Source organism: Trichomycterus rosablanca, chromosome 1, assembly GCF_030014385.1.
Source record: "Trichomycterus rosablanca isolate fTriRos1 chromosome 1, fTriRos1.hap1, whole genome shotgun sequence".
Taxonomy (NCBI): domain Eukaryota; kingdom Metazoa; phylum Chordata; class Actinopteri; order Siluriformes; family Trichomycteridae; genus Trichomycterus; species Trichomycterus rosablanca.
Genome location: NC_085988.1, coordinates 42204356 through 42230101, shown reverse-complemented (window position 1 = coordinate 42230101; position 25746 = coordinate 42204356). Strand labels below are relative to the sequence as shown.

Genomic DNA, 25746 nt, shown 5'->3' with positions numbered 1-25746 from the left:
TGGAAGTCCTTTATACAGTTCTTTGAATCTATGGGCGTTTTTCCAACGGTACATGCCCAATCAGCCATATTGGCTGTAGCAGAATGACTGATGAAAACACTTGTCAGCAAAGGCTTTAAAATGCCATTAAGCATAATAAACTGTACAAAAAATCCATACAGTGATGGACAAATACACGTTTTGTACACACACAGGAATATAGTCACTTTATAATCCTCCTATTTAGCTTCCATTTTGCTAAACTGAATCCAACTTAACATTACTATCAGTTATTGATTTGTATGTGGTGTAAAATTCATTTATTTATTTTCACTAACTGCTTCATCATGTTCTGGGTCACACTGGGTATGGTGGCGCTGAGCACAAGACAGAATAGCACATACTGTACCTACTCACACCTAGATGCTGTAGCTAAAACTACCCAGTCCATTGGGTTTGGGGAAGCTGGTAGGAAACCAGAGTTCCTGGTGGAAAACCATGTGGAAACATGGATCATGCCAAATTTTCTCCAATGTCTAGAGGTGAAGATGAAACTAAAGTGTTTAAAGACTGATGTGTGACACTCACTTTTAAGACAGTGTCAGCTGTAAAAAAAAAAAAGGCAAGTGATCAGCCATAACATTAAAACCACCTCCTTGTTTCTACACTCACAATTACTGACTGTAATCCATCTGCTTCTCTACATACCTTTTTAGCCTGCTTTCACCCTGTTCTTCAATGGTCAGGACCCCCACAGGACCACTACAGAGCAGGTATTATTTAGGTGGTGGATCATTCTCAGCACTGCAGTGACACTGACATGGTGGTGGTGTGTTAGTGTGTGTTGTGCTGGTATGAGTGAATCAGACACAGCAGCGCTGCTGGAGTTTTTAAATACCGTGTCCACTCACTGTGCACTCTATTAGACACTCCTACCTAGCTGGTCCACCTTGTAGATGTAAAGTCAGAGACGATCGCTCATCTATTGCTGCTGTTTGAGTTGGTCATCTTCTAGACCTTCATCAGTGGTCACAGGACGCTGCCCACGGGGCGCTGTTGGCTGGATGTTTTTGGTTGGTGGAATATTCTCAGTCAAGCAGTGACAGTGTCACTGCAGTGCTGAGAATGATCCAACACCCAAATAATACCTGCTCTGTAGTGGTCTTGTGGGTGTCCTGACCATTGAAGAACAGCATGAAAGGGGGGCTAACAAAGCATGCAGAGAAATAGATGGACTACAGTCAGTAATTGTAGAACTACAAAGTGCTTCTATATGGTAAGTGGAGCTGATAAAATGAACAGTGAGTGTAGAAACAAGGAGGTGGTTTTAATGTTATGGCTGATCGGTGTATGTTGATGTAAAGTTTTTATAAGGTTTTTTTGTAAGGTTTGATCATACATAGATCTATAAGGGTCACAGCTGACATTTGGTCACAGCTGGTTTGAGCATGTAGAGGTTAAGTTCTACTGAGCAGTGTAGAAATCAGAGCCAGAAAGAAAGTGATTTAACAGCCCTGCAGCATGATAGCAAAGCTTTAACTTTAATGATAAGTACAAGGCTGTAGGAGATTGGTTTGGTGTGAAAGCTGAGAGGCCTGCTGTGATCTCTCTTGACTTGAATTGAATGAATTAGTCTGCTGGAGGACGCAGCTCTGATTTCCTGTAGCACAAATGGCATGTTGAAGCTGATGACTTGAACTCTGGTTACCTTTAAGAACTTGGACTGAGCTTAATGCACAATGTGCAATTCAGAATGGCTCTACGACTCACACCACACCATAGTGCATGCTACACTGTTGATTGCACATAAGGGTTGGGTTTACACTAGCAGCTGACAAATTGGGTTGTTGCTTATGACTTTTCTCTTTTAAGATGTGTTGGGAGCCACTGCTGCTTATAAAGCAGGCTTTTACCAGAAAGGCTTTTGTAGAAATGTTACATAGCCACACAACAATTTTAACTATATTTCAACATCATTAATCCCAACACTAATCCCAGCTCAACAGAAGCTAATTGCAGTAATAAACTAACATTATGAGGAGATAATGTTGGGCACTTGGAGTTGCCTTCCACTTATTTGCCACAATTAAAATGATTAAAAAGTATTAAATGTGTGTTACACTTTGCCTTGACACATTTTAGTATCATTTTCTAACTCACTGCATTGCATAAGCATACAGCTTTAATTTCCTTTGTGATCAATAAAGTATCTATCTATCTATACCCTTATGTGCAATCAACAGTGTAGCATGCACTATCTAATAATTACAAAAACAATGATCGAATACAGTCGAGTGTGTGGTGTGAGTCGTAGAGCCATTCTGAATAGATCTATCTATCTATCCATCCATCCATCTATCCATCCATCTAGTCTATGAAACAAGCAAGAAGGACCAATGGTGGCAATCTAAAAAATACTATTTAGTATTTACATTGTATGATAGTTGTATTATGGTACAAGCTTGGGGCCAGCAACAATGTCTTCTGCTCCACTAGCGCAAGGTTCTGTTAATACTATGTAGGCTGAAGTATAACATGCATGCTGGTAATGGTGTGAAAGTTGATGTTTATTGAGTTAAATAACACGTTTTTGACAATGATGATAAAACTTCTTATTCTTTTTACCCTTTCCCATCATGACCCACCCACACATTCCTAACTACAGGCATTAAAGAGAACAAATGCATACTTTGTAACCTACATAGACATACACTGATCAGCCATAACATTAAAACCACCTCCTTGTTTCTACACTCACTGTCCATTTTATCAGCTCCACTTACCATATAGAAGCACTTTGTAGTTCTACAATTACTGACTGTAGTCCATCTATTTTTCTGCATGCTTTGTTAGCCCCCTTTCATGCTGTTCTTCAATGGTCAGGACTCTCCCAGGACCACTACAGAACAGGTATTATTTAGGTGGTGGATCATTCTCAGCACTGCAGTGACACTGACATGGTGGTGGTGTGTTAGTGTGTGTTGTGCTGGTATGAGTGGATAAGACACAGCAGCACTGATGGAGTTTTTAAACACCTCACTGTCACAACTCAAACAGCAGCAGTAGACGAGCGATCGTTTCTGACTTTACATCTACAAGGTGGACCAACTAGGTAGGAGTGTCTAATAGAGTGGACAGTGAGTGGACACGGTGTTTAAAAACTCCAGCAGCACTGCTGTGTCTGATCCACTCATACCAGCACAACACACACTAACACACCACCATCATGTCAGTGTCACTGCAGTGCTGAGAATGATCCACCACCTAAATAATACCTACTCTGTGGTGGTCCTGACCATTGATGAACAGGTTGTAAGCAGGTTAAAAAAAAGTGTGTAGAGAAGCAGATGGACTACAGTCAGTAATTGTAGAACTACAAAGTGCTCCTATATGGTAAGTGGAGCTGATAAAATGGACAGTGAGTGTAGAAACAAGGAGGTGGTTTTAATGTTATGGCTGATCGGTGTATGCATAACCTATTTACGTCTTCAACTCTATTGTCACACTATCAGTGTGCTGGTTTTACTTGTTCAGTTGTTTTCAAGTTGATCTAAAGTTGATCTCAAAAATAGATCATTTATAAATTTAAATATTCAATGTTTCACTAAATTGACGTTGTTTTTCAAGTGCCAATCCTGACAACCATGATAAATGCAATCTTAATAATTGGAAATTTCCAATCATCCATTAGGTGTAAATCCCCAGAGAATATACAGCAGGGTCTATTATGGTGTCTGTATTGTACTTGGTTAAGAAATGCTGTATCAATTACTTATAAATTGATGAAGGGTTTTTAAATGAGCCTGACCATTTATTCCAAATGGTCTCTCAATATAATTGTTCCTTTTGATATGAAAAATCTTTCTTTCAAAACGCTGAGGTAATTATTATTTCATATCTTTGACAGCTTTTAATAATTGTTCTGTTCTTGTCATTAACTGTTATTTCTGGACTTGGTACTGGCGTTTGGTGAGCTCCTACTACATGTTTTATAATCAAAGAAGTCAGTCAGTCTAATAACAGTATAATTATTATTATTATTATGATCTGTCATAGCTTTTCTGACTGGAAAAATGGTGCAGCTGAAATATTGGCTTTTGAAGTGCATAGTGTGCACTAGGCTTATGAAGTTACAAACAGTTGACACTACAGCTAACAGCAGCTCAAAATGAGTTGGTTGATACCCCCAGGGATTTTCTTCCAGAACGTTAAACGCACAGTCTATTTCTCCCTTATATAGGCTAGTATGGGGTGTTTAGACTCTTTAAGTGTCTTTTAATGGGCTCTGAAATGGACTCAAACAGGCCTGAAGCTTTATAATATCTTGGCTTAGGCTATGACATCTTTTATGAGGCATTCAGTTTTAGTTCATGACTCATGTACCATTGCAAAAAGCATTTAGCTTTAAGGAATGACATGGAGTTGGCAGCCTGCTTAGTTTATCCTGCACCTTGCATAGGGTAGGTGGTCTAATTTCAGTACTAACGGTTACTGTTCCAAAAACATGTGATGTCACGCTAATTGTTTGCAGATGGAATGGGTTTTATAGTTGCGTTTGCAGCGTGGAAGCAAATTAACATCGCCTTCCCTTTGCGTGCACGTTCTGTTCAAGTGATCTGTTCAATTTTCCCACTTGTCTGACTGAAACAGAACGAGGCTCAGTGGAATGGCTCTTAGACATTTCTGGTTGTCAAGGAAACATAGTATGAAAGGCTGAGCCAAACAGTGGACGGCTGGGGAGAGCAAAGGGATTCTATTTCCTGGCACATTTTAATAAGCTGTTCTAAAGCAACGTGTTTGTCAGTTTAAACAGCACTGTGCTGCAATAAATGTCGAAACAACATGAAGAAATGTCAGTTGTGCGATGCTTGGCTTTGGTATGAAACCCTGACCATTATATAAAACAGATCAAAATATCAAGTAGTGGTCAAATGAAATATCAGGATGGTTTAAAATGATGTGCGAAGGAAATTTTGACTCATCTTTGATTTAAAATGTAGCATATTTTACACAGAAAACAGCGTTCAGTGAGAGTAACACATACAGCATCTGTGATCTATTCTGTTTACTTTTAGGTCAGCATTTTAAACCCACTTCACATTGTTCACATTGACCCAGCTACCTGACCAATCCAGCTAAAACTAGTGAAATGTACTGTCTGATTTTATTAATGACCACAGCCTTTACACAAGGACTTGGGTATTAAGCTAATTGCTGTCTGTAGTGTTTTTAAGGCTTGTAAATGTGCTGGTCATTTAATATTTGCATTCTAGCTATGTCTCTTCCTTATTGTAATTACAGTGGTACCTTGAAACTCAAGTTTAAAGTTCTGGGAGTTTAAAAGGCGTTGAATTTCAATGTATTTTTCCAGTAAGAATGTATGGGAAACCTGTTAATGCATTCCATGGTCCTGTGGAACTGCATATATTTTGGTCTAATGTAAAATAATGGGGTTGTTTAACACTTATATACAGAAAATAACACAAATATAATATAAAAACACTGAAATCAATAAAAAAAATATAATAAAACCTGCACTTTAACCTTAGTTTTTTATTGTTTCCTTATGCTTCTTAATCGTGGAGATGCTTGATCTTGGAATACTGTATTCTGTTCAGTAAAGGCACATTCACATGAGAAGCAGCACAATAGCTTTTGTGCCGGCTGAGCCGTTATTTTCTATAGAGTGTTGCGAAGCACAAAGCTTAACATGACTTATTGTACTAAAACAACCAGCGAGGACTTTCACTAGTAAAAATAACTTATGAGCAGTGATAATTAAGAGAGGTTTAGTGTTTCTAAGATAAGATAAGATAAGATAGCCTTTTATTATCCCACAGGGGGAAATTTGTAGTGTTACAGCAGCTTTCAAGAATACAAAAAATAGAAAATTACAAAATGTTTACATGTATGTACACATATACTAAATAGTAAGAATATGTAAAAATTACAAAAATATAAACAGTATTAATAGAGGAAGTTAAACCAAATATTGCAGTTATTAGAAATATTGCACAAAGTACAGCAGTAAAGTGCAAAGTTACAAAAAAATTATAAAAGTAAAAATTACAAAAATATAAACAGTATTTATAGATGAAGTTAACCAAATGCACAGTTATTAAAAAATATTGCACAAAGTACAGCAGGTACAGCAAGTATTGCACATAATTTAAAAGTAATTGCACAGAGAAGTACTATGTCGTACTATGTCGTTCTTTTAATACATTAAGTCATGTTTTTATGGTAAGCGCTTTAATCTCTCACAAAAAGATGATTCTTACAATTTCTCAGAACCCTGAGCTATAACACAAGTTTAAAAGTGAAACAGTGAGAGAAATCCAGCTAAACACAGATACATGTGGAGCTTTCAGAGTGGATTTAACGGTTATTCTACACAAATGCAGTTTCGTCTTATATTCGCACTTTGATAAGGTTTTACTGCACCACTCAAGCCAAGCACTGAACAAAGCGGCTGTTCATTGTTAATTTGAAATTAAATAAATACATTTGGAAAAAAAAACTGACCACGTTGAGTTCAAGGTAAGCATCGATTTTAATGGTTTAGAAGACATTGAGTTACAAGGTACCACTGTAACTCATTCCTAATCCTGTCCATCCACATCACTCCCAGTGAGAATCTCAGCATCCTTACCTCTGCCACCTCTAGAACATTCCCCTGTCATTTCTTTAGTGCCATTACCTCCAAGCCATATAACATGGCAGGCCTCACTACTGTTTTGTAAACTTTCCCTTTCCCTCTGACAGATACCTTTCTATCACAAATCACTCCTGCCACCCTACGCCATTCATTCCACCCTGCCTGCACACTCTCCATTACTTTGTACACTCGACCCCATGTATTTAAACTCATCCACCTTTATCACCTCTACTCTTGCAACTTAACCTTTCCGTCGCCCTTCCTCTCATTCATGCACATGCTCTGTTTCACTCCTGCTAACTTTTATCCCCCTTTTCTTCGATGCATATCTCCATCTCTCCAGGCTCTCCTCAGCCTGCTCCCTACTCTCACTACAAATCACAATGTCATATGCGAACATCATATTCCAGGGAGACTCTTGTCTAACTTTGTCCGTCAACCTGTCCATGACCATTGCAAACAAGAAAGGTCTCCTGATGCAGTCCCACTTCCACTTTAAACCTATCTGTCATTCCAATTGCACATCTCAGCTGTCACACTGTCGTCATACATATCTTTCACCAACTTCACACACTCCTGATGTCCTCATACAAAACCACAGCTCATTAAATTTTAATTGGAATATCTGTAGATACAATTTAAAATTTCAAGCAGAATTTTAAGCAGGAAAAACACATCTTCACTCGATAAACACTGACACCCACAGATACTTTGAACACTTTAAAACAGATGCAGGCAGATCTATGCAGAGGCATGAGCCTTGTTATGGATTTGAATAGTCGGATGTTGAACAAATGTATGTAAAGAGAGAGTTGTTTTGAAAGTCAGTTGCAACCAAATGTAGATGTAAAACAAAAATGCAATACCTTCGTATATCTGCAACTAGTGCCCCTTCTGAGCAGGTTTTGAACATTATTACCTGCCACAAGGCATCTCTTATACCTGAAACAGTAGGCTTGTGTTCTTTCAAGAAATCTGGAAAGAACTGCTTAATGTGTTGAGGATTTAGCACGTTTACTTAACTGGAAATTTATGCACATTATTCAGTGAGATTGTTTGTGAGCTTTTCTTGGAAGCATATAGCTAATTAAAACAGTTGCACAGTTTCAGCCCTTAAAGGGATATTTAAAAGTAACCATTATTTGCACATTTCGTCATTGTAGATAGTACTATTACTGTTTTTGCACCTCTACAGCCCTTTCTAATATAAAACATTGAATTAAACTCTACTTTTTCAGGGGTGTATGTAAGTATTATATACACCGATCAGCCATAACATTAAAACCATCTCTTTGTTTCTACACACACTGTCCATTTTATCAGCTCCACTTACCATATATAAGCACTTTGTTGTTCTACAATTACTGACTGTAGTCCATCTGTTTCTCTGCATGCTTGTTAGCCCCCTTTCATGCTGTTCTTCAGTGGTCTCCCAGGACCACCACAGAGTAGGTATTATTTGAGTGGTGGATCATTCTCAGCACTGCAGTGACACTGACATGGTGGTGGTGTGTTAGTGTGTGTTGTGCTGGTATGAGTGGATAAGACACAGCAGCACTGCTGGAGTTTTTTTTAATACAATTCCTGTATGGTAAGTGAAGCTGATAAAATGGACAGTGAGTGTAGAAACAAGGAGGTGGTTTTAATGTTATGCCTGGATGGTGTGTATGGGGCTTGAGCCAGTGACCCTCTAATCACCTTCACAGCTGAGCTACCACTGCCCTTGACACTATGATTATTCTTCTAACACGTTTGTAATACTGAGGAAATGTCAAATGCAGCCTATTAAATGCATCCTCCATGTTTCTTTCAGGTATGTCAGTGATTAATTAAACAATTGATTTTTTTCTTGTCAGTTAATGTCTGTTAAAAAGGTCAGATTCATTTGTTACCTCTGACACTTGACTGCAATTAAAAGCAAAGCTGCAGTCTGATTAAGACACACCAGCACCCAACCTCAGTGTGCATGCGCCAGCTCTGTGTACATTTGCAAGTTTTATTTTAAAACTTTTTATTATAGTACAGTGGTACCTTGAAGTAAAACGGACAGCATTAATATGAACAAAGCGACAGTCGCACACACTTCGAGTTTAAGGTAAACGTTGAGTTTAAAGGTACAAACTTCTCGACGAAAGGTTGAGTTTCAAAGATTTAGTGTTTAGGGGACGTCAAGTTACTGTATTTAAATAATGCATAGCCGAACTATAATGTGTTAACATTACAAACAGTGTAGCCAGGTAAACTCTGTGTTTGTGGATTTGTGTGTAACCTTATTTATTTATTTGTTTTTACAAACAAATAATTTGCAAGAAGGTCCTGGGTTCGATCCCCAGGTGGGGCGGTCCAGGTCCTTTCTGTGTGGAGTTTGCATGTTCTCCCCGTGTCTGCGTGGGTTTACTCTGGGAGCTCTGGTTTCCTCCCACAGTCCAAAAACATGCAAGTAAGGTAAACTGGAGATACTAAATTGTTCATGACTGTGTTTGATATAACCTTGTGAACTGATGAATCTTGTGTAACGAGTAACTACCATTCCTGTCATGAATGTAACCAAAGTGTAAAACATGACGTTAAAATCCTAATAAACAAACAAACAAACAAAGAAATAATTTGGGTATTTTGCATCGTGCCCTTTTATAAAGGTTATAAAATTGTGCATTTCATCTTCTAATTAGACTTATGTTGTCAGGAAAAGCTTTAATATACCGACTGCATCTCTTTTTTTGTTTTCATTAGCGGGTTTAATTAGCAATTGTTAAAAACTCTTTGTTACCGGCTACCACCAGTAATCTACATTCTATAGGCTGTACTTGTTCTACTCACAGTGTTAATGTTCATCTTAATATATTTTGCTGTTTTAATCAATAAAGCATGTGTGACTTGTTAATATGAAGCTTTGTGATGCATTTATATTTTGATGGGATGCTATAAGCTTGTTGGTTATCAGTTATCCTGTGTGTAAAGACAAACCGATATTAATTGAAGAAATTGGAAAAATGTGCATGTTTTAGTTTATTGTTGTGTTGAAGTGTTTAAGCAACAGGGGTTTTGGGGATCTGGGTTCAGTCCTTAGCTGCGTCCGAAATCGCATACTTACAGAGTACGTACTATATTCAAGGAAGTACACACCGCACGGCCAGTAAAGAAGTACACGCTTTCAGTACAGAAGTATGCAGTATGCACGCAACACCCCTACGTAGAATGTCCGCCATCTTACCAACGTCAAGTGATGACGTGAGGACGTGATGACGTAATATCACCATAGTTACAGACCGCATGCTCATTACAAGCCCCACACGGCAACATTTTGGATATTTATCATCTTTTTGCGCTAATCATAACGTTATTTTATTTTGTTTTTTCGGCATCTTTCTTGTTTCTTCTTCCGCTTCGAACGCCTATGCAGCTCCAGTTGAATTATGGGATACATTAGCGGACCGAAAGTGTGCATCGTTTGCATACTCAAACATGGCTGCCCAAGAAGTAGGTCATCCGGGTACTTCTCGCGTACCTTTTTATGAATACTATGTATTCGGACATACTAACCGCTCTCGCGTACTGCTTTCGCGTACTATTGAGTATGGAAGTATGCGATTTCGGACACAGCTCTTGGTTCTCTGTGGAGGGTTTTACCAGTGGGTTTGATATGGTCACTTTTTTCTTCACCTCTCTAAAAGTGCTAGTTAATGGATTGGCTGTAGGTTTGTTATAGTGTGATACCATTTTGTTGCTAATCTGTCTAACTGCTCTCAAAATAGCATAGCCTAGTGTGACTAGGCCTTTAAAAACATATCAGTCTATGGCTATTTCCACCTAAGCACGTTCGTTTGAATTTTGTCACTTTATTAATTTGTCACAACGAGAATCTTCCAAAAAAAAATGCTAAACGTGATGGCTGCTGCCACCTGGTGTTAAGTGTTCCTAGATAAACCCGATTTTCACACCCATTTCTCTTCCTGTCGCTTACCTTTTGTTCTCCTGGAGATTCAGAGATTCCTGTTCCCTTTCTGTCAACATTAAAGCAAAGCTCCTTTCACTCTCCGCTGCTTCGAGCGTGAGCGGTGTCGAGCGCATAACGTACAAACGACTAGAGAAACAAATTGGATCGAACAGACACAGGTGATCAGGAGCAGAGAAACTCTTTTACATGCCTCGGCTGTTGCCTGCCTAATGCAAAAGTACAGGCTTTTTCAAGCTCAAGCAATGTCAGGTGGAGGACATTTGCCATCCACTGATCTCTCTTTCTCTTTCTCTCTTTTGTATTTTCTCTGCCACTGCTCTCCAGAGCATACTAATGGCTAGCTGTCTGTGTTAGTGTATGCTGTGTAGCCGCTCAGTACTAAATGAGAAATAGACCCAAGTGGAGTGTGTGCTTCTCACACCGACTTGATTATTACTCATACTGAATACAGAATAAGACTTGTTAGCCTACATGTGTCAGATTTTTCTGCTCCAAATTGCACACGTTCCAAGTCACAAAGCAGGCATCGTGACCTCTATTATGGTTCAAAGCTGGTCGATTTAAACTTATTTGCAATCTGTTTGTGTGTCTGTCCTACAGGTATGCTGGTTGTCAATGTCACCTGGCGGAACAAGACGTACGTGGGAACGCTTTTAGACTGCACCAGGCATGATTGGGCCCCACCACGGTAAAGAAACACAAATTCTAACAAATTATATTACAAGCAATATTTTGCCAGATCGTGGTCTTTAGTTATTTTCTAGTATTTTACTGAAATGTGTGGTACTGCGGCACAGACTGGACCTGCGTTCAATTCTTTGTCTGTGTGTACCCAGCGTTTTTGGGTGGCACTGGACCCTGACCAGGATGGTGTGGTCATTAAAAAAAATGCTGAAACAGAAATCATATTTAATAGTATTTTTACCTGTACATTTTTGGCATTTATCAGATGCTTTTATCCAAAGCGACTTACAGTACTGTGACAGTATACTGTCTAAGCAATTGAGGGTTAAGGGCCTTGCTCAAGAGCCCAACAGTGGCAACCTGGCAGAGGTGTGGATTGAACCAGTAACCTTTTGATTACTAGTCCAGTACCTTAACCACTAGGCTACAACTGCCCTTGTAGTCTAGCGATTATTTATTATTCCAAATGTACTTTTAATGATTTATCAACAAAGTTACACCCCCAAAACACTGGGTTTTACCTGGACATGGTGCTAGTACATCACAGGGCATCTCACACTCAAACTTAGGGTCAGTTGCTTTTTTGTGTCTCTTGAAAAGTGAGAGATACTGGAGCACCCAAAAATCTGATAAGAACACAAAGAGAATACCTCATAGACAAAACTCAGCATTCATCTTGCTTTTTAGCACCCGCTATACCCGCTGCGTAGAGCCACCATGCCTTTTTTTTTTTTTACTTCAGCTTTTTGATTTTGTGTGTTTTAGCCTTCAGCAAGTTCAGCAAGTTCCATTTTTTAACAGATCGATAGTAAAAGCACTTGACATAAAAATAAATTTTGTGTGTAACTAACTAGCACAAGAAACTATATATACAGTGTATCACAAAAGTGAGTACACCCCTCACATTTCTGCAGATATTTAAGTATATCTTTTCATGGGACAACACTGACAAAATGACACTTTGACACAATGAAAAGTAGTCTGTGTGCAGCTTAATAACTCAATATACAGCCATTAATGTCTAAACCACCGGCAACAAAAGTGAGTACACCCCTAAGAGACTACACCCCTAAATGTCCAAATTGAGCACTGCTTGTCATTTTCCCTCCAAAATGGCATGTGACTCGTTAGTGTTACTAGGTCTCAGGTGTGCATAGGGAGCAGGTGTGTTCAATTTAGTAGTACAGCTCTCACACTCTCTCATACTGGTCACTGAAAGTTCCAACATGGCACCTCATGGCAAAGAACTCTCTGAGGATCTTAAAAGACGAATTGTTGCGCTACATGAAGATGGCCAAGGCTACAAGAAGATTGCCAACACCCTGAAACTGAGCTGCAGCACAGTGGCCAAGATCATCCAGCGTTTTAAAAGAGCAGGGTCCACTCAGAACAGACCTCGCGTTGGTCGTCCAAAGAAGCTGAGTGCACGTGCTCAGCGTCACATCCAATTGCTGTCTTTGAAAGATAGGCGCAGGAGTGCTGTCAGCATTGCTGCAGAGATTGAAAAGGTGGGGGGTCAGCCTGTCAGTGCTCGGACCATACGCCGCACACTACATCAAATTGGTCTGCATGGCTGTCACCCCAGAAGGAAGCCTCTTCTGAAGTCTCTACACAAGAAAGCCCGCAAACAGTTTGCTGAAGACATGTCAACAAAGGACATGGATTACTGGAACCATGTCCTATGGTCTGATGAGACCAAGATTAATTTGTTTGGTTCAGATGGTCTCAAGCATGTGTGGCGGCAATCAGGTGAGGAGTACAAAGATAAGTGTGTCATGCCTACAGTCAAGCATGGTGGTGGGAATGCCATGGTCTGGGGCTGCATGAGTGCAGCAGGTGTTGGGGAGTTACATTTCATTGAGGGACACATGAACTCCAATATGTACTGTGAAATACTGAAGCAGAGCATGATCCCCTCCCTCCGGAAACTGGGTCGCAGGGCAGTGTTCCAGCATGATAATGACCCCAAACACACCTCTAAGACGACCACTGCTTTATTGAAGAGGCTGAGGGTAAAGGTGATGGACTGGCCAAGCATGTCTCCAGACCTAAACCCAATAGAACATCTTTGGGGCATCCTCAAGCGGAAGGTGGAGGAGCGCAAAGTCTCGAACATCCGCCAGCTCCGTGATGTCGTCATGGAGGAGTGGAAAAGCATTCCAGTGGCAACCTGTGAAGCTCTGGTAAACTCCATGCCCAGGAGAGTTAAGGCCAGAAATAATGATGGCCACACAAAATATTGACACTTCAGGAACTTTCACTAAGGGGTGTACTCACTTTTGTTGCCGGTGGTTTAGACATTAATGGCTGTATATTGAGTTATTTTGAGGGAAGAATAAATTTACACTGTTATATAAGCTGCACACAGACTACTTTTCATTGTGTCAAAGTGTCATTTTGTCAGTGTTGTCCCATGAAAAGGTATACTTAAATATCTGCAGAAATGTGAGGGGTGTACTCACTTTTGTGATACACTGTAGCACTAGAAGCTGTAGCCTAGTGGTTAAGGTGCTGGACCAGTAATCAGAAGGTTGCAGGTCCAAGCCTCACCACTGCCAGGTTGCCACTGTTGGGCCCTTGAGCAAGACCCTTAACCCTTAATTGCTTAGATTGTATACATTCGCAACTATAAGTCGCTTTGGATCAAAGCGTCTGCTAAGTGCCGAAAATGTTCATGTATTAAAAGAGCAATCAAAGCTTACAAAAGTACCTGGTGCTAACTATTTACCAGTTGTCAGTGTAAGACTATTTTTCAGCTTCCTAAAAGTAATAAGTAAACCCATAACACAAATTCACAAATCCTTGTCAAAGAATAAAGTGTTGCAAAGAAAACAGCATACATTTGTGTCTTTTTTTTCCAGTGTACAGCACACCAGCCTGCAGTTGCTCCCTCAGAATGTTATGCTTTTGAAATGCAACATCAGAGTGGAATTGATTTTTTTCCTTCCACCTCTTTATTGATCCAAAGCATGAAAACCTGAAGCTTTTACCGTGTTAGGAATCTGCTTCTTGATTCTACATCTAGCAGGATCAGTTGCTTGTGTGTATGTGTGTGTGTGGTTGGAGGCTGATGGGACTTGATGAAGGGTTTTAAGGAAAGTTGTGTAGTAATAATTTTAGTCTTTTACTCAGAAGCTGTGTACACATTGTGATCTAGCATTTCATACACCCTGTGTTAGGTTAAAATGATGCATTCACTCTGTACGGGTGGTCACCAGGGCAGCCCGTGTTTTATTTTGTCGGACAGCAGTGGAATTAAGTGAGTTGCTGTATAACTTGATTTTGAAGAGGGAGTAAGCAAGCATAACAAAACCCAACAGCAGTTGTTGTCCCGGTAGGTGGCAAACCAACAAACAGTACTCACCATGGCCTTGTTAACAGTCTGCATCCTAGAAGTGCGTGCTTTGGCAACGCTGAATAATCCCCTCTGAGGACTGTTGTTCACTTAAAGAATACAATCACACCAGCCAAATTTCTAAGTGCTGTGCATGTTCATGTTTATATCTACAATCTGTTTTATGTCTTGTATGTAAAATGCCATTTGTGTTCACTGTGATTCAGAGCTCATACAGTCCTTCTTACTGTATTTAATTTGCATTTCTAAAAAAGCTAGACATGTAAGGACTTTATCTTCATCTGAACGGCTTTTTGACAGGCATCAGAATTACGGACAGAGCTGGCAGTTGGTGTTTTTAAAAAGGTTTAGCACTATTTGGTTGATTAGCTCAGATCTCTGAAATAGTGAGCAGGTATCACTGAAATTTTCAAACAGGTAATTGTTACATTACATGTTTGAAAATACTGGTCTTTCAAATTCCATTTACACTTTCGGCATTTAGCGGTCGCTGTTATCCAAAGCGACTTACAGTTGAGACAGTATACAATCTAAGCAATTGAGGGTTAAGGGTCTTGCTCAAGGGCCCAACATTGGCAACCTGGCAGTGGTGGGGCTTGAACCTTCTGATTACTGGACCAGTAACTTAACCGCTAGGCTACAGCTGCCCTATTAGTATACATTAGTATAGCGTGCCGCCATTGCTTATGTCAATTGCTATATGGCGAGTTCCCAACCCTTTCACTCAAATTTGTAATTTGTCACTAAAGCGAATATAATTAGGCATACCAACCATATTGTTGTGGACAGGCAATACAGGGGAATAACTGTGGTTACTCTACCCATACCGCCTGTATAATGGGTACGAGAGGTAATATAATCAATATACACTGATCAGCCATAACATTAAAACCACCTCCTTGTTTCTACATTCGCTGTCCATTTTATCAGCTCCACTTACCATATAGAAACAGATGGACTACAGTCAGTAATTGTAGAACTACAAAGTGCTTCTAAAGTGGAGCTGATAAAATGGACAGCGAATGTAGAAACAAGGAGGTGGTTTTAATGTTATGGCTGATCAGTGTATATTGATTATATTACCTCTCGTAGGGTGGCGTTGGCTGGATGTTTTTGGTTGGTGGACTATTCTCAGTCCACCAACCAAAAACATCCAGCCAACGGCACCCTATGGGCAGCGTTCTATGACCACTGATGAAGGTCTAGAAGATGCCCAACTCAAACAGCAGCAATAGATGAGTGATCAGCTCTGACTTTACATCTACAAGGTAGACCAACTAGGTAGGAGTGTCTAATAGAGTGGACAGGTATTTAAAAACTCCAGCAGCGCTGCTGTGTCTGATCCACTCATACCAGCACAACACACATCAACACACCACCACCATGTCGTTGTCACTGCAGTGCTGAGAATGACCCACCACCTAAATAATACCTGCTCTGTGGTGGTCCTGACCATTGAAGAACAGGGTGAAAGCAGGCTAAAAAGATATGTAGAGAAACAGATGGCCAACAGTCAGTAATTGTAGAACTACAAAGTGCTCCTATATGGTAAGTGGAGCTGATAAAATAGACAATGTGTGTAGAAACAAAGATGTGATTTTAATGTTATGGCTGATCAGTGTATGTGTATAGGTTGATTCTTACAGCAGGGGGCAATGGTTAAACGAGTCAAAATGCTGTTTGTTAAAGGATAGTATCTTCATGTATCTCATCAGTGACCAGGTCACTTTGATCTAATCCTTCTGGCTTACTGTGCACTATCCGACAGAACAAGCACTGCTGTCAAGATCATGGATAACAAGGATAAAAACCCCTGATACATCTCTCCTCAGGCTGCCATAGAGACACTTAAAGAATTAGAAGAGAGTGGGTCTAAAAGTATATACATATAGACAGTTAAACATGCCCTGAATGCTTCTTTAATCTCTTTATCAGGTCTACTTGGTTCACAAATGGTTTGATGAGTTATAGACAATTACTCCCACTATTCCTGGCATAGATACTTATATAATGGACTTCTGCTCCTAGCTAATTTGTTTCCCCTTGTTTCCTATAGATTCTGTGAATCTCCAACAAGTGATATGGAGCTAAAGAATGGACGAGGCAGGGGGAAAAGAATGAGACCCAACAGCAACACTCCAGTTAACGAGAACAGCAACTCCTCCGACAACAAGGGGAGCAACAGCAGTAAGACCCGATCGGCTTCCAACAACAAGGGGCGACGGGGCAGTCAGAACTCCACAGAACGGCGTACGCCGCCCAATAGCAACACTGAGGACATCAAGGCCAGTCCGTCCTCTGTTAACAAACGCAAGGGCAAACCTGCCTCTGACATGGAGCCTAATTCCAGCTCAGAGGACACCAAGGGTAGCAAGCGTATGCGCACCAACTCGAACAGTGGAATGCCTCATGCTGTCCTTCCCATCCCTATTATTAAAGCAGAACCTCTTCTGTCTTCTTTGGATCGCACTTGCCTCTCCCCGGTGCTTATTGACTGCCCCCATCCCAACTGCAACAAAAAATACAAGCACATTAATGGTCTGAAATATCACCAGGCTCGTGCCCACAATGACGATGATGTTAAATTGGAAATGGATGTGGACAGTGAATATATGGAAGATTCTTCTTTGCATCCAGAATCAGGCAGCTGCAACGGAGCCTCTATGTCCCAGAAAGGTTGTGCCTCTCCGGCCCGGTCGGTTACCCCAAAAGGCAGAGGGTTCGAAGCCCAGAGCCCATCGCCTTCATCAGGCAAGTACGCCTCTAAACAGACCAGCAAAAAGAAAACAGAGGTAGATCATGATTCTGGAGTGCATCTTGATGGCTGTGAAGATGGCTCATGTCTGACAGACGAGGCTAGCAATGATGGTGTTGAGGACAAGAAAGGTTCGGACAAGGCAAAGAAATCTGGCAGTGGTTCCAAAGCAGATAAGCTGTCCCAAAAAGGTGTAAAGTCTGCAAGGCCGATTGTACCTTCCGTACCACAGCAACAACTCTATAACCTGCAAGCATCAAGCTTTCCTGCACCCAACTCTAGTTCCTCTGTGAACATGAGTACAGTGGTACAGGCTATTCCCAAAAGCCCACAGCTGAAATCCATCCAGCCTAAGCCTGTAGTAACTGGTGACCCTTCTTTGAACCCAACCTTAAGTGGTTCCAAGGAGAAAAAGAAAAAAGAGAAGAAGAAAAAAGAGGGTGGAAAGGAGGTCGAAAGTCCTAAAGCTTCAGGGAAGGGAGGAAAGTCAGAGGGAGGAAAAAGTCCTTACTCTGAGTCTTCAGATCCAGGGAGCAAGACTGATTGTCTCCTCAATGGTTCGACAGACCCCCACCAGAGTCGCCTGGCCAGTATCAAGGCTGAAGCAGACAAAATCTACAGCTTTACTGATAATGCTCCGAGTCCTTCAATTGGTGTAGCCAGTCGAATAGAAAGTGGGGGCATGCCACAATCCACTCCACTCCATTTAGTCATCCAAAATGGGGCAGATAATGCTTCAGTAAAAACCAACAGCCCTGCCTATTCTGACATTTCTGATGCAGGCGAAGATGGTGAGGGCAAAGTGGAAAGCACAAAGGTCAAGTCTGAGGATCAAGCCCCTAGAGAAGGGGCTAAGAAGGCCATTTTTGCAAACCAACCCCCTAACAAAGACTCCACTTACTATCCCAACTATGAGAATTATTACTCGCCTACTTATGTTCATCCAAATCCTAGCCCAGGACTTTCAAATGCAGGCGTAGCATTGCAGGATAACACTGTGAAGATCAAAAAAGAAGAAGAACAGGAACTGGGAGACGAAAAGAGCAAATCAGAACAGCCTGAAGATCGCAAGCCTGAGATTAACACTTCAAGCCAACAGCAACAGCAGCAATCTGTTATTCAGCAGCGATCCAATATGTATATGCAGCCGCTCTACTATAATCAGTATGCCTATGTGTCTCCTTACGGCTATTCACCAGACCAGGCGTATCATAATCATTTGATGAATACCAACCCAGCTTACAGGCAGCAGTGTGAGGAACGGCAGAGGCAGGCTGCCGAGCAACAAAGAGCCGCAGAGAAGAAATCCGAAGCTGTTCAGAAAGACAGAGATGCCTGTGTAAAGCCAGATGAGTGGAAACAAAAAGCATCAGTTCCACCAAGCCTGTCTAAAGCACCAAGCCTTTCTGACCTAGGAAAACCCTCACCGCAGAGCAAACCAAAAGAGCCGCCATCAGAGCCGGCCAAATCGGTCATCATCCCGAAGACTGAAGAGGGAAAGCCACCCAGCCAGCAGGCAGAAGGACTAAAAATAAAGCTGCCTGAAGGTGGACACCATGGGAAAGAGGAGCAGAAAAGCAATCCAGAGTCTGGAAGGCCATCAGCCATGGAGCAGGCCATGTACATGTACAGACAGGTTAGAGAACCTGTTCAAGTGTTTAAATTGCTTTTAATTTGTCATGTGTAGATGAAACTTATTTTCCTGTCTGAAACTTGAGATTCTAAGGTGACATTTTTCCTTTCCTTTCAGGAGCCCGATTCTCGACTTTGGCCCTATGTTTACCCCAACAAGTATCCTGAATCCCAGAAACAGCTAGATGAGGAGAGGTGGAAAGAAGAGCGTGAGCGTGAGCGAGACCGTGACCGAGATCGAGACAGGGACAAGGATAGAGACAGAGATCGAGACAGAGAACGAGACAGAAAAGTGAAAGAGGACAGACCCCGTGCCAAAGAGGCTCATTCTAAAGAGGAAAGCAAAGAGGGGCCTCAACCGCGGACCTCGGCGGCCTCTGAGGAGCATAGGGTGGTTAGTAAAGACCCCAGAGCTCATATGCACTTCTCTTCAGCTCTCCCTCAACACCAGTCTTACATGCCTTACATGCATGGATACCCTTACAGCCAGGGTTATGACCCTAGTCACCCAGGATACAGAGGAATGCCAGGCGTAATGATGCAGAACTACCCAGGTAAGGTGATAAGGGATTGATGGGTCTCCACAGCTCTAAAAATTAATGAAGATAGTTAAAATTGATTAGGCTTTAAGTATGTTGGTTAAAGAGCCTTAGCTTTATTGCAGTAGTTGAGCTTCAGTTGGGTGTTGCTTCTGTGCTTCTTGTGCTGTGTTCTATGTTATTTTTTTATTTTTAAGACAACCTGGATATCCAAATTCATCTTTTTATGCATTATTCCTTGGTCAGACTCAATTATATGATATTTTTTTTTTTTTTTTTTTTTTACATCACTAAGTACCAAGCGCTATGAAGTCATAATTTATCACATCTAATCATATTACACCTTCTATTCTACAATACTTAGTAATTATTTATCAAACATACAATATATGGCCAAACTTATTTTGACACCCTTTTTAGTTGGAGTTTAATACTTTAGCCAAACTAATTGCTGACTACTACACATTTTGGAGATGACTCTGCCCTCTTCCAGCATAGATGTGCCCCAAATAGAGGTCCATTAAGACATGGTTTGACAAGTGTTGTGCCATGAAGCTGTTATAGCTGTAAAGTGAGAGTCAGCTCCATATTACTGACCTGGTTTTGGAACTGGATGTCCAAGAAACTCATGGTCCACATACTTTTGGCCGTATTTTTGTATGTTCCCAGACATGTAGGCTGTTTCACTTTGAAATGTCATATTGTCATTTACTTGAGGTAAATATCTACACATTTTAATTGCATTATTTGTCATTTTTCAGGGCCCTACCTGCCACCGGGATACTCGTTTTCCCCGTACAGTACCAAGATTTCCCCAGGTGAAGAAGGTGACAAAGCCCGTGCCAGTCCAACAGTGACTGGCAAGTCACCTTCAGAGTCGAAAGCCCTGGATATTCTGCATCAACACGCTAGCCAGTACAAGAGCAAATCACCCACAGCGGGTGAAAAGGCATCTCATGATAGAGAAAGAAGTGGAGAAAGGGAACGAGAAAGTGACCGACCACGATCCTCGCCCTCACAAAGAATCATGCCTTCCCATCACCACTTGGGCTACCCTCTACTCTCTGGACAATATGATTTGCCCTATGCACCTGGTAAGTGAGTAAATGTGCAAACATGGCAGACTCACATGCTAAATGCCCTGTCTTTGTAATTCAATTTAAATGCAGTTATTTTGTGTTCTTGTTCGATTACTGAAAATGTGCACTCCTCTTCTGACAGGGCTTTCCTCTTCAGCCATCGTTGCCAGCCAGCAAGCCTCTGGTCCCTCACTCTACCCTCCTCCACGGAGGTGAAAATGGTAAGCCATTTATCATTATCATTTCTGTGACCTTGACTTATAGCTTCTAAACAATGTGGTTGTCTTGCAAAGACTTTAGTGAGCAGCACAATGCAGTCTGTATTGCCCTCTAGTGGAATTAAATGCAGTGTAATTAAGGCTGAGTTATTTAGTGCATCCCATTTGAATAATGTGATGATCTTGGTTTCTTTACTTTACTTGGCATGGTTTTTATTTATTAGCTACTTTTTTTCAAGTACATGAGGAAATTCACAAATGATATTGACATCAATTATTAATAGCAATGGGTCCAGCAGTCAAAAATATGACACAGACTGGCACTTGGCAAAACAAGAAAGAGAGAATTGTGAAATATGTTCAAATGTAATACTTTGTCTTTTGAATTGTTCAGACTATGTATTTCTTTATGGATGAGAAAGCTGCACAATAAAAAGGCAGGATTTGAGATTATTTTAGGTTATAACCTTTTTATTGAATTTAGAAAATTATACAGTTGCAATCAGACATTCTTAAATCTAGAGCTGCCACTAGTTACTATTTTTCTATCGATTAATCTATAGACTATTTTATCGATTAATCTAAACAATTAATTTTCCTCCAAAAAATGTAATTCAGAATCTTATTTATGCTTCTTTTATTTTAACACCAAACTGTCTGGCATAATAATATGGCACAAAACTAAATGTAAACAGGGTTGATGTCCACATTATCAAGTTCTCAAGTGCTCCATATTAAACAAAGTGCAGCATGTGTTTATGGCATTCTGTACACAAAGCAAAGTGCTTAAACTTATAGCAGAAATAAAATAGTTAGAGGTGGGCACGTCTCATTAAGTACAACGTACAGTAACGACAGAATGAGCCCAAATTCTAACCTACACATTCACTCAACAATTACTTCAAATTCTAAGCGATGTAAACAAATTGGTAAGTGTTGCTTCTCACGCGAATGTGCCCTAACTGTACTCGCTAAGAAATACAGTATTCCAAGATCTTGTGATTAAGAAGCTTAATGAAACAATATAGATGTGCAACATCGCACTAGTGCTGCTGTGTAGTACACAGCAAGTAGTGAAATCATATGAATGGAGACGTTGTAGAAATTAAAATAATCATTTATAAACATAGTTTTAAAAACGATGCATCGATTTAAAATATTGACGTCATCAACTGTGTCAACCAATCAAGGCAGCCCTACTTAAATCTCAAAGAAAATAAAAATGTATAAATTTAGACTTATCCACAGAGCTAGATTTGATTCTAAATGAAATATTTATCGTTGAATGAAACAGGAAATAAATAATTCAGTATTTTGCTAATACTGCCATGTAACAGTTATTCAACCCCTACATAATATTGCTGATCCTAAAACTGAATGCAGGTCTGTATGACCTAAAGTTGGGTTACAGCATGATTAGAACATCAATAACCCTGAACCAGTGGTTTGTCTGGTGCAAGAAAGCCTAGGGTTATAACCAGAAGAATACTATCCCCACAGCCAAACTGGCAATGTTTACAGATTCACAGAAATACCGGGGCATTTGAGGGACAATTTTATGTTTTCTGTGGTGAAACTAAACCTTGGTGGTGATTGAACTTTCCAGCAAGACAATGATTACAAGCACACATCCAAGTCAACCAAAGCTTGGCAAATCATGGAATCAGTCCTGGACTATCCTGTAGCGGCATTCTCAGTCTCCAGATTTAAATACTATAAGAAATCCCTGGTGTGATTTAAAGAAAGTAGTTGCAGCATGAAATCCATCAGACCTTAATGAGCTGGAGGCTTTTGCATGAGAAGAATAGGTGAAGAGAGGTTTCAGAATCAAAATCACTTGTTATTGCTTATCAAGGCCAAAGGATGTTCCACCAAATACTGAGACTGGGGGTTGAGTTGTAGTCATAGTGAACAATTAGACATTTGTCAAGAAAACTAGATGTTTTTTTTATTGAAACTTAAAATAATCTCTGTTTACTGAGACTTCTTGTTGTATATACTTTGATTTAATTCTATACACATTAACTAATGTAAGTATGTTTGATTGCAACTGTACATCTAATCATTTAGCAAATTTTGAGTCGTGGACTAAAAGGTAACAAGTGACCATCGTCACCATTTCCTTTTTAGTCACTATTTTTCTTGTAGGCACGTATGACATTTTTAACACCTGTCTCTTGTTTTAACAGGGCAAAGAGGACCTCAAGTATGCCTGCAGCCATGTGATTTGACCACATGAGGACTTTAAAACATCAGTTCAATGGTGTTCCTGAATATTTGTTTCTTTCTTCCGGATATGCCGGCGACTGATCCCCATTCACCATGACTGGAAATGGATGGTGGACGCCAATCCATTCCCAACTCAGTACTTCTGTAAAAGAACTCAGTTACGATGTCTAGGTACTCATGGGGGTGATGACACAAGTCAAGGACGTGTGCGCTCTTTGAAGACCTCGGGACAGATGAAAAAGAAATTGGACAGCATGGGAATGTCACATGACTACTTTCTTTGCATTGTTTACCGGTCCAGACCTCGGTGAGAAAACTTAACAGAACTGCCTCAAGGAAACTCAGATCGGTGGATATTTTATTTTGCATTATTAAGAGTGAGACAAAATGTCTCATTCCCTGTCCAGACACGCACATTACCTGGACTCTATGCAAGCTATTGATGTCCACCTCTCATTCAGTTACGAATCAGGGGAGAAACTTCAGTTCCTGTTACAGAATTTACATCCGCTAACTTGAGTTCATCACTTTCAGCCTATGTCATTAAGGGTGCTGAGCGGACCACTGTCCATGTTTTTTTTTCCACGAGTTGCAACTGGTTTTCTTCAGAGGGTTTACCCAGTACTTCAGCACTATTTAACTCCACACAGGACTACTGATATCTGGCTGCTTTAGATAGGTGCTCCAGCATGCTGCAAAGGACTTGAAGGACATTTCTAGACTGAGTTTATTGCTGGTAGACTGGACTGAAGTAGTGCCTTCCGCTGTGGCAGACCAACCAGCACCACTGGGCAGCCCTGCAAAAAAAGGCATGTGTCTTTTCCTGGCATAGCTCCTCTAAGATGGTCTTTTGCGATGAACCGAGGTTGACCGTGTTATTTGAACCACAGCTGTCTATGTCTGGTCATAGACAGTAAGACTTACGTTGCTGCTGCTGCTTGAGAGTCTCATGCCAAACTGCATGCCGAGTGTAAGCATGGGGGAAATACCCATATCTAGGCACCAGGAGTTTAAACAGCTAGTCTGTACAGGACATTCACTGAGTGTCTGTGCTAAACAGGCTTCATTAGACCCACTATGTGTGGTCCTTAGTCGAGTTGGAGTAGAGGTGTGAACGCTTTGATGTGTAGAGTTACTGTATACCTGACAGTGGAGTACATGTGCTTTTCAGTGTTTACTATTGGAGCCACTATGTTCGGATGATCCCCAAGGTTCCTCCTCCTTTCTCTTCGTCATGTTGTATCTGTGTGGTGTACTATAGCACTAGAAAATATTAACCTACAGGGAGAGGAAGGCAAGCTGTGCACATTTGCCTCACTTCCTGTTGCTGCCCCGTTCACTCACACACAATCATAGTGTGTTTTCTGTATATACTGTACAGAGGAATTATTTTAAAAAAAGGTTGTTGGATGCTATTGGATTTTCCTACTCTTTTTTTTGTCTGTTAGCCTTGTTTTCTACTATTGTTGATATAATATGAATATGTAGCTGGTGTAACGGCTTTATAACTGAAGTGTTGTGAGAGATATATAACTATATTCCGCTCCCTCTTTGCATTTTTCTTTTCTTTTCCTTTCTTTTTCTAGGGGAGGGTGGGGTGGTAATTGTTCCCTCAAACTTTCTCCCAAATTTTGTTGTTCCTTCAAGCATGTCACATGTTTAGTTTTAAATTGGCTAACCCATTTGTTAAAAAATGTAAAAAAATAAATAAATAAATAGGTTGTAATGGGTTTGGTTGATTTTAAATCTGCACTACAATAAAAACTACATTGTTATTATAGTAAGAATGGAAGGACTGATGGAAATGACTTTGAGAAATGCTCTTAATTGTTTCCCCTTAAAATTCCTTACAATTTTCTGGGGTCAACTAGTTATCCTTGGGTGTTTTAAAATGCAGTTTGTAAGCCAAGTTGAGGTTTCAGGTAATGATGTCTGGATCAACCTGCTGGGCATCAGTTAACATGATTGTGTCACATTTCAAGTTTCATAAGAGTGGGGAATGTAATACTGTGGTCTTTAGATGTAATTCAGACAACTAAATAACCTCTTAATTCATATTGTGTGAACAAGGATATTAAACGGCCGCTCAGGTGGCGCAGCGGTAAAAACACACGCTGGAACCAGAGCTCGAATCTCGAATACATCGTATCGAAGCTCAGCTCTGCCTGCCGGCTAGGCTGAGCGGCCACATTAGCAACGATTGGCCTGTTGTTCAGATATGGGTGGGATTAAGCCGGGTGGGGTCTCTCTCTCATAACTAATGCAATTACGACCTCGGCTGGCTGATTGATGGCGCCTGCACAGAGATGAGAAAAGAGTGCTCTCAGGGTGTGTCTCTCCATACACAGTGCTGACCTGCACTATGGGGGCGTGGGTTAGCTTCGTTCTCCTCAATCAGAGCAGGGATCGGCATTGGTGGAGAGGAAGCATAAAGCATGACGCAATCGGGCAATTGGACGAGCTAAAAGGGAGAAAAAGGGGAGAAAATGCATAAATAAAAAATATATAAACAAGGATATTAAACAAGTAGGCATTTAAAAAGCCAAACTGTTTTAAATTTAAGCAAGCAGCTTTCATCTGAATAGCTCAATGGTAAGCAAAAGTAAAGAAGCACTGTTTAAATGTGGGAAATGATTAAATAAACATTATTATTACTAATA

The 25746-nt window shown here is 40.5% G+C and overlaps 1 protein-coding gene across 1 annotated transcript in view; it reads left to right on the top strand.

Annotated features, from left to right (window-relative positions):
- Positions 1 to 24873, top strand: part of znf609a (zinc finger protein 609a) — a 194543-nt gene extending 169670 nt beyond the window's left edge. The window contains exons 4-9 of the mRNA XM_062993058.1: positions 11196 to 11283; positions 16691 to 19025; positions 19140 to 19575; positions 20322 to 20654; positions 20782 to 20860; positions 23047 to 24873. Coding sequence (XP_062849128.1) covers positions 11196 to 11283; positions 16691 to 19025; positions 19140 to 19575; positions 20322 to 20654; positions 20782 to 20855 — 3266 coding nt within the window. The 3' untranslated portion in view covers positions 20856 to 20860; positions 23047 to 24873. The remainder of the gene's footprint in view (positions 1 to 11195; positions 11284 to 16690; positions 19026 to 19139; positions 19576 to 20321; positions 20655 to 20781; positions 20861 to 23046) is intronic.
- The last annotated feature ends 873 nt before the right edge of the window (positions 24874 to 25746 follow it).